The sequence below is a fragment of the Haemorhous mexicanus genome, chromosome Z (genome assembly GCF_027477595.1).
Source record: "Haemorhous mexicanus isolate bHaeMex1 chromosome Z, bHaeMex1.pri, whole genome shotgun sequence".
NCBI lineage: Eukaryota > Metazoa > Chordata > Aves > Passeriformes > Fringillidae > Haemorhous > Haemorhous mexicanus.
The window spans coordinates 89,147,927-89,157,094 of record NC_082381.1 but is presented as its reverse complement, the minus strand read 5'-3'; the positions used below and the strand labels follow the sequence as shown (position 1 = coordinate 89,157,094).

The window sequence follows — 9,168 nt, the reverse complement described above, 5'->3', positions numbered from 1 at the left end:
ATGGATGGATGATGGGTGGATGGATGGATGGATGGATGGAGGAATGGATGGATGATGGATGGATGGAGGGATGGATGGATGATGGATGGATGATGGATGGATGGATGGATGGATTGATGGATGGATAGATGGATGGATGGATTGAGGGATGGATGGATGGAGGGATGGATGGATGACGGATGGATGGATGGATGGATGATGGATGGATGGATGGATGGATGGATGGGTGGATGGATGATGGGTGGATGGATGGGAGGTGGGCAGCCGGCCCAGGAGCCTCTGCAGACACACAGGACAGCATCGTGGGGGCAGGCAGGGCCTCCCAGCTGCAGACAGAGGGAGCATCAAAGAGGATTCCGGTGGGGAAGGTGGGATGAATGCATTTCCCAAGGGAATGAAGGGTTGTGAGCAGGCAATGCTCAGCTTTGCCTGTCCTGCACAAGACAGGGACCTCGTGGAGGCTGGGAATGCTCCTTCCTTCACCTCCAACCCCCCTTCTCTCACAATTTGGGCACCAAGGTGTTCAAACCACAAACAGCAGCTGCAGGTAAAAGGCAATAGTGTGGAAATGTTCCAGGGATAAACTCCCAGGGATAATGAGCAGCATGGTGGAAAAGTGAGGAGCCTGCACAGCTGGGCGGCGAGAGCTTTGGGGAAGAGACAGGATGAGAGAGAGACATGGATGAGCAGGAGCAGCTCCTGAGGGATCTCTCCTGCTACACCTGCTACTCTGTGCCCTAAAGAGATGTCTGCAAGTACCTGAGCCTAGAACCTCACCTGTCTGAGACAGGGCTAAACTTGTCAGGCCTGAGCAGCCTGGGAAGGTGCAGACCGAGACCTGGATGCGACCTTGGCAGCTGGAAATCCCTTTTGTTCCCTCTGGAGAAGTTTCAGACAGAGGGATGTCCCCATGCTGCTCTTACCACATGGAGAAAGGTATGAGCAGCAAAAACAGCCAAGTGGTGGGAGAGACTGAGCCAAAGCTGCTCTGCTTCGCTGCTGGGGAGGCCAGCTGCTCACTGTGCCTCAGGACATCCCCCAGGGCTGGGGAGGTCTCCCCTTCCCACTACGTTATCCCAGCTCAGCATCCACCAGGGCTGGGGAGCTCTCCCCTTTCCCACCACGTTATCCCAGCTCAGCATCTCTCCCCTTCCCACTACGTTATCCCAGCTCAGCATCCCCCAGGGCTGGGGAGCTCTCCCCTTCCCACCACGTTATCCCAGCTCAGCATCCCCCAGGGCTGGGAGGTTCTCCTCTTCCCACCACGTTATCCCAGCTCAGCATCCCCCAGGGCTGGGGAGCTCTCCCCTTTCCCACCACGTTATCCCAGCTCAGCATCTCTCCACTTCCACCACGTTATCCCAGCTCAGCATCTCTCCCCTTCCCACCACATTATCCCAACTCAGCATTCCCCAGGGCTGGGGAGCTCTCCCCTTTCCCACCACGTTATCCCAGCTCAGCATCTCTCCCCTTTCCCACCACGTTATCCCAGCTCAGCATCTCTCCCCTTTCCCACTACGTTATCCCAACTCAGCATCCCCCAGGGCTGAGGAGCTCTCCCCTTCCCACCACGTTATCCCAGCTCAGCATCTCTCCCCTTTCCCACCACCTTATCCCAGCTCAGCATTCCCCAGGGCTGGGGAGCTCTCCCTTTCCCACCACGTTATCCCAGCTCAGCATCCCCCAGGGCTGGGGAGCTCTCCCTTTCCCACCACGTTATTCCAGCTCAGCATCTCTCCCCTTCCACCACGTTATCCCAGCTCAGCATCTCTCCCCTTCCCACCACATCATCCCAACTCAGCATTCCCCAGAGCTGGGAGGCTCTCCCCCTCCCACCACGTTATCCCAGCTCAGCATCCCCCAGGGCTGGGGGGCTCTCCCTTTCCCACCACGTTATCCCAGCTCAGCATCCCCCAGGGCTGGGGGGTTCTCCTCTTCCCACCACGTTATCCCAGCTCAGCATCTTTCCCCTTTCCCACCACGTTATCCCAGCTCAGCATCTCTCCCCCTCCCACCACGTTATCCCAGCTCAGCATCCCCCAGGGCTGGGGAGCTCTCCCCTTTCCCACCACGTTATCCCAGCTCAGCATCTCTCCCTTTCCCACCACGTTATCCCAACTCAACTTTTGGCTGAGGAAGGTCACATAAACGACATCCTGCCAGGCAAGGGCTCTCTGCGGGTGGTCTGTGTATTCCAAGCTGTGTTTAAAATTCTGCTCACAATCCAGCGTGGCTCATATTTGCCATTTTAACACTCAGCAGGATGGTTTGGGGTTTGAGAAACATCAGGTCAGGAGAGGTGTGACCTTTGAGACAAATAACACCACAACCTGCAATTGTTCCTGTTAGCAGAGCCCAGCCGTCAGTGTAAGCACATTCTAGACACAAAACATGCCAAGAGGAAAAAAATCCACAAGGTGACAAAGAGCTCTCAGGAAACCGTGAGGACAGAGGTGCAGCTCTGTGCTGCCTTCAGGAGTTTGGATCTGCTGGGTCTTTGGTTAATTGCCCAAAGGGTGCAGGAGGATTCCACCTGCTCGTGGGCACCTCTGCTGAGCACGGGCTGGGCTGTGAGGGTCCCTGTGAGGGTCCCTGCCCTGCCCAGGCTGATGCCTTGGAGTGGCTGCCTGGAACAGAGGCTGGGCAAGACTGAGGGAATGAAGTGGGTGATTATTAAAGGTCCTCAACAGCTACACCTGGGGCAGCCAAAGAGGCCTCGCCCAAGGTGCATGATGGTGAAGAGGTTTTCACACAATTATAAGTTTTGTCTGTTTATGTATCAGAGGTTAATCCTCCAATACAGCTCCAGGTAATGAAGTCACACGCTCCTAGTTTGCTCCCCCCAAACTTTTGTTTGTACTTTTCAGGGGACTGAGGTAGGGTATCCTTGGATCTCAGGCCAGAGGGATTGTTCTGCCTGCCCAAAATGTGAAGCCAGCACCTAACACTCTGCATGGAGTTTAGAGCAATGCACTAAAGCAGTACAGGATTTGGAAAATATAAAAGCTAAAATCCTAGGGCATCAGGGTGTCCCCAGGGTGGAGGCTCTGCAGCCTCAGACTCAGGATGCTCTGCCTCCTGCTGCTGCCTCCTGCCAGAGCACGGAGCTCATCAGTCTGAGGGAGCCTTGTGGGAGAGCGGAGCTTGAAAGAGACGCAGCGAAAGGAATTGATTTCTCTGAGCCATCTCTGAAGTGCTGGACATCAAAGGCAGGGCTGACCCACACCCCATCCTGCTGTAGCCCTGCCTCTGCAGGGCCTGGCACCAGCCCTGGCAAACCCAGCCCTGCCACCACCAGGGATGCCCAGCAGCTGGCATTACCTGCTGCTTCCCGAGCAGCATCCAGCTTTCCCTGCACACTCAGACGGGCTTCTCTGCACGGATGCTCCAGCCTCCCACCCCGTGAGGAACTGGATTTACAGTGGCATCTGGCAGAGTTAAACACCAGCATGAAGCTGCAGCCCTTGACAGCTCCTTCCACTGCACTGGCTGTTATTGAGACAACAGGGAATTGCACAGAAATAACAATAATTCTGCAGCAGACACGAACAGATGATTCCTACCCTGATCCCTGAGTCCCTGACAGCACGATGTTCCTTAAATCAGAGACTTTCTGTGTTCATGTAGCCTGCCTTGTTTGCAGGGGTTTTCTGTGGGAGTTACCTGACTTTAAACAAACAAATCACATGTTTGAAGAGCCGGGAGCCTCTTCCTGGGCCATAAATAATGAGTGAGGAAGGGAGCACAGAAAGGGCAGGCAGAGTGACAGGGACCCTGTGCTTGCTTCCTGCAGCCTCATTCCTTTTCCCCAGGCTCTGTTTTTCCCCACAGCCCAGACTGATATCCAGAATAAATCAGCTCAGGATCATAAGACTGTCTTTTTGCCATCCTCTGCTGCCTCCCCTTCCACGCCTCCCTTCCCAGAGCAACGGGCAGGAGCCCGCTGGTAAATGCAAGAGTGCATTTAAATCTGTAAATCTGCTGGGCAACAGCAGATCCATGGGGCCCACAGACACATCCAGAAAACAGATTCTGCCTCATCTCACCACACCAAACACTGACTGCAACCAGAAGCCAGCTGCAGACCACACCGTGGCTTTGTGTTCTCTCAGGAACACGAGGAGCCACGGGCTGATGGAGCCTCCACCACGTTCCTGCACTGCTCAGGAGCTCCAGCCTGGAAGGCTGGGCTGCACTTCACATCTGCAGCTCTGTTCAGGATCCATTGGCACCAGGACTGTGTGTTACAGAGCCTTCTCACCCGTTATCCCTCCCTCGCACGCTGCCTGCCCGCCGTCAGCGCTGCCCCGGCCGCGCTCGTTGCTGCTCCTCCATGATACCCTGAGTGCCAAACAGCAGAGAACCTCGTGTGTCATTTGGATCCGGAGCTCAGATAAAGGACTTGGCTGAGCCTCAAAGGTCCACTCCTCTCTCCCTACGTTAAATGAATGTAAATCAAACGAAATCGGGTTTTTAAGAAGCTGGTTGGCACCGAAGCGAGGACAGAGCCCAGCAGAGTGGGTGTGGAGGTGCCAGGTCCCCTCTCCATGTGCTCCCAGCAGCTTGTGCTTTTTAACAGCAGCAGAGCAAGGAACACAGAGCTTAGTCATTGGGGTAAAGCCAGCAAACACACGCCTCCCCACAGTCCACTGCTGAGACAGAGCAAAGTGCCTGAGCGTGTGCTGGATACACGCAGTGTAAAGCAATGCAAGGCAGCTGAAGGGCCCTTAAACCCTTCCCGTGCCCTCTTTGCTGAGCCCTGGGGACTCAGGCAGAGCTCAGCACACGGGCTGTGCCCAGAAAACACGGAAGGCCAGGCTGGACAGGGCTCTGAGCAATCCCATCTAGTGGAAGGTGTCCCTGCTCGTTGCTAGGGGGGTTGGACCGAACGAGCTTTAAACATCCCTCCCACCCAAACTTCGAATCCCTGGACACGTGTCATGGCTTGGGGCAGAGCGGCCACCAGCAGTGACCACCCGGCAGGGCTCACAGCTGCCCAAAGAGGCTCCAGGACCAGTTCCCCTGGAGGATCCACCACGGCCCAGCGCATCCCCCGCCAAGCGCTGCCCACCTTGTGCGAGTAGTGCTGATCCACGATCCTGGCCAGGCCGAAGTCGCCGATCTTCAGCACCAGGTCCTCGGTGCTGATGAAGATGTTGGCCGGCTTGAGGTCGCGGTGCAGCACGTTGGCCGAGTGGATGTACTTGAGCCCGCGCAGCAGCTGGTACATGAAGAGCTTGGCGTGCTCCTCGGCCAGCTTGCCCTGCTCCAGCAGCCGCGCCAGGTCCGTCTCCATGTACTCCTGCACGATGTACACCACGTTGAACTTGAAGAAATCCCCGCGCAGGCGGGCGCCCTTGGGGCCCAGCACCTCGTAGACCTTGACGATGTTCTCGTGCTCGAGGCGGCGGATGATCTTGATCTCACGGAAGGCGTGCTTCACGCTGCGCGCATCGCCCAGCGTCAGCTTTTTGACGGCCACCTTGCGGCAGCTGCGGCTGTCCAGCGCCGACAGCACCAGCCCGTTGGCCCCGAAGCCCAGCGGGCGGAAGTTGACGAAGCGGCAGCCCAGGTCGTAGCCGTACATGCTGGCCAGGCAGTCGCACTTCTCGGCCATCGCGCTCTTCCCGCTCCTCCGCCCCCGTCACTCGGAAAGCCGGGAATGCCGCAGGGCCTCCAGGTCGGAAACGCCTTGGGAGATGGGGCGCCTCATTGTTACCCACGGGAGACTGGGGAGCTCTGAGCCCGGCGCTTCAGCACCACACAGGGTGGAAATAAACCTGAGCACAGACAGAGAAATAAAATGTTTTAAACGGGCTGAGAAGTCAATGGACCTTCCAAGGGGTGTCCCTCTGAGCCCGGCTCTTCAACGTGACACAGGGCGAAAATAAACCTGAGCACACACAGACAGAGAAATAAAATGTTTTAAACGGGCTGAGAAGTCAATGGACCTTCCAAGGGGTGTCCCGCTGAGCCCGGTGCTTCAACACCACACAGGGCGGAAATAAACCTGAGCACACGCACAGACAGAGAAATAAAATGTTTTAAACATGAGTTTAAAAAGCTCTCTGCCTTTGGCTCTGGAGCCCAGTCCCAGATCCCAGATCCCAGAGCTCTCTGCCTGGGCTGAGAAGTCAATGGACCTTCCAAGGGGTGTCCCTCTGAGCCTGGTGCTTCAGCACCACACAGGGTGAAAATAAACCTGAGCACACACAGAGAAATAAAATGTTTTAAACGGGCTGAGAAGTCAATGGACCTTCCAAGGGGTGTCCCTCTGAGCCCGGTGCTTCAGCACCACACAGGGTGAAAATAAACCTGAGCACACACAGACAGAGAAATAAAATGTTTTAAACGGGCTGAGAAGTCAATGGACCTTCCAAGCAGCGTAGAGAAGCGCAGCCCAGAGATGCCTATCAAAGCAGAAGGGCTCTTTTCCTTGAGATTAAAAAATTGGCACTGCTACATTTTTCAGCCCTTGCCTCGCTTCCCTTCCGTGGTGTCCTGAGACAATGCCGAAGGGCAGGGCTGGTGGCACAGCACCGTGTCCCATGTCCCCTGCTGTCCCAGCACCAGGACAGGCTGTGGGGCAGAGCCTGAGCACCCCACGGCCCTGGCCTGCCCCACACCTCCCAGGAGAGGAGAGGTTCGGAGAGGAGAGGCTCGGAGAGGAGAGGAGAGGATTCATTTGATGCCAGTGCTGCCCGTGCCCTGCCCACATTACAGCTCGCTGAAGGCTGACTACGAGCAAAACCGTGACCTTTCAGAGCATCATCAGTTATCCCCTCCCAAGGCATGCAGCACCACCAGCATTTTTCAGCTGCTTAACTTTCCCTTTTCCATTTGTAAGACGCCAAGATCGGTAATTCTTCCTTTCCCCTTTGCTGCCCTTTTGTTTTTCTTTTTAAAAATTTTCTTGGGAACATTACTGAGCGATTTGCCGTGGCTGCACAGCGTGTCGCGTCAGTGACTGCCCAGGTAAACCACACGGCAAAACCAGCACAGAAATGAGGGTGCAAACCCTCCCTGCCGGGCAGCTGAGAGGGCCATGGAGCTTTCCAGGCTATAACATCCAGAGCTGCTTGGCCAAACAGGGAGATTTTTGCAAAAAGCCTTCAGAAGTGTCCGTGAGAATGCAGCAACCCCGAACTCGGGTCCCACAGCAGCCCCAGGATGCCATCCTGGGCTTTCTGAAATTATAGCTGAATTATATGAAGGATATAAAGTTTGTTTTCTCCCCCACTGAGGAGCTGTAACTGGGGCGAGTGGACCCAAGAGGAGCTGGGTGAGCAGTGGCAGCAACCGAGCCATGTCTGGAGCCCAGATCCCAGATCCCAGAGCTCTCTGCCTTTGGCTCTGGAGCCCAGATCCCAGATCCCCAGAGCTCTCTGCCTTTGGCTCTGGAGCCCAGATCCCAGATCCCAGAGCTCTCTGCCTTTGGCTCTGGAGCCCAGATCCCAGATCCCCAGAGCTCTCTGCCTTTGGCTCTGGAGCCCAGATCTCAGATCCCAGAGCTCTCTGCATTTGGCTCTGGAGCCCAAATCCCAGATCCCAGGGCTCTCTGCCTTTGGCTCTGGAGCCCAAATCCCCAGATCCCAGGGCTCTCTGCGTTTGGCTCTGGAGCCCAGGCCCAGATCCCAGAGCTCTCTGCCTTTGGCTCTGGAGCCCAGTCCCAGATCCCCAGATCCCGGAGCTCTCTGCCTTTGGCTCTGGAGCCCAGATCCCAGATCCCCAGAGCTCTCTGCCTTTGGCTCTGGAGCCCAGATCCCCAGATCCCAGAGCTCTCTGCCTTTGGCTCTGGAGCCCAAATCCCCAGATCCCAGATCCCGGAGCTTTCTGCCTTTGGCTCTGGAGCCCAAATCCCCAGATCCCAGGGCTCTCTGCCTTTGGCTCTGGAGCCCAGGGGCAGACCCCAGAGCTCTCTGCCTTTGGCTCTGGAGCCCAAATCCCCAGATCCCAGAGCTCTCTGCCTTTGGCTCTGGAGCCCAGGGGCAGACCCCAGAGCTCTCTGCCTTTGGGCTGTGCCAGCAGCTCCCCTGAGCAGCCGAGGAGTCTCTCAGAAGCTGCCAAGGCTTTGGGAGGAGCCTGCTGGCAGCACAGAGGGGCAGAGCCTCGCCTCTGCAGGTAAACCAACATCTGCTGGGACCAGCCAGAGCATCCCCTGCGGGGGATCGTCCTGGCACAACGCCCTTGTCTGGCGGCAGGTGGCCGTGCAGAGGGGGCCGTGGCCAGGGGACCATTTCTCACAGCTGCTCCAGCTGGGGCAGGACAGCTCGGGGCTCTGAAAGCACTTCAGATTCCCGCTGTGGTTTCCCCCTCACTTGGGAGCAGAAGGGAACAGAGGGTCTGAATCCGGAGGGAACAGTTGGGCTTCTCCGGACGATCAGCACGGGGCTCCCTGCAGCAGCACCACCTTCCCTGAGGCACCACCTCTCCCTGCAGCAGCACCACCTCTCCCTGCAGCAGCAGCACCTCTCCCTGCAGCAGCAGCACCTTCCCTGCAGCAGCAGCACCTCTCCCTGCAGCAGCAGCACCTCTCCCTGCAGCAGCAGCACCTTCCCTGCAGCAGCACCACCTCTCCCTGCAGCAGCACCACCTTCCCTGAGGCACCACCTCTCCCTGCAGCAGCAGCACCTCTCCCTGCAGCAGCACCACCTTCCCTGCAGCAGCAGCACCTCTCCCTGCAGCAGCAGCACCTCTCCCTGCAGCAGCAGCACCTTCCCTGCAGCAGCAGCACCTTCCCTGCAGCAGCACCACCTCTCCCTGCAGCAGCACCACCTCTCCCTGCAGCAGCACCACCTCTCCCTGCAGCAGCAGCACCTCTCCCTGCAGCAGCAGCACCTTCCCTGCAGCAGCAGCACCTCTCCCTGCAGCAGCAGCACCTCTCCCTGCAGCAGCACCTCTCCCTGCAGCAGCACCTCTCCCTGCAGCAGCAGCACCTCTCCCTGCAGCAGCAGCACCTCTCCCTGCAGCAGCACCTCTCCCTGCAGCAGCAGCACCTCTCCCTGCAGCAGCAGCACCTCTCCCTGCAACAGCAGCACCTCTCCCTGCAGCAGCACCTCTCCCTGCAGCAGCACAACCTTCCCTGCAGCAGCACCACCTCTCCCTGCAGCAGCACCACCTCTCCCTGCAGCAGCAGCACCTCTCCCTGCAGCAGCAGCACCTCTCCCT

General features: G+C 57.5%; 1 protein-coding gene across 1 annotated transcript in view; it reads right to left on the bottom strand.

Moving 5' to 3' along the window:
- The window catches only part of MAPK4 (mitogen-activated protein kinase 4), a 32,521-nt gene extending 26,757 nt beyond the window's left edge, over window positions 1-5,764 (bottom strand). Inside the window, exon 1 of the mRNA XM_059836562.1 lies at window positions 5,072-5,764. Within this exon, the coding sequence (XP_059692545.1) occupies window positions 5,072-5,617 (546 nt within the window). The 5' untranslated portion in view covers window positions 5,618-5,764. The remainder of the gene's footprint in view (window positions 1-5,071) is intronic.
- Between the last annotated feature and the right edge of the window lie 3,404 nt (window positions 5,765-9,168).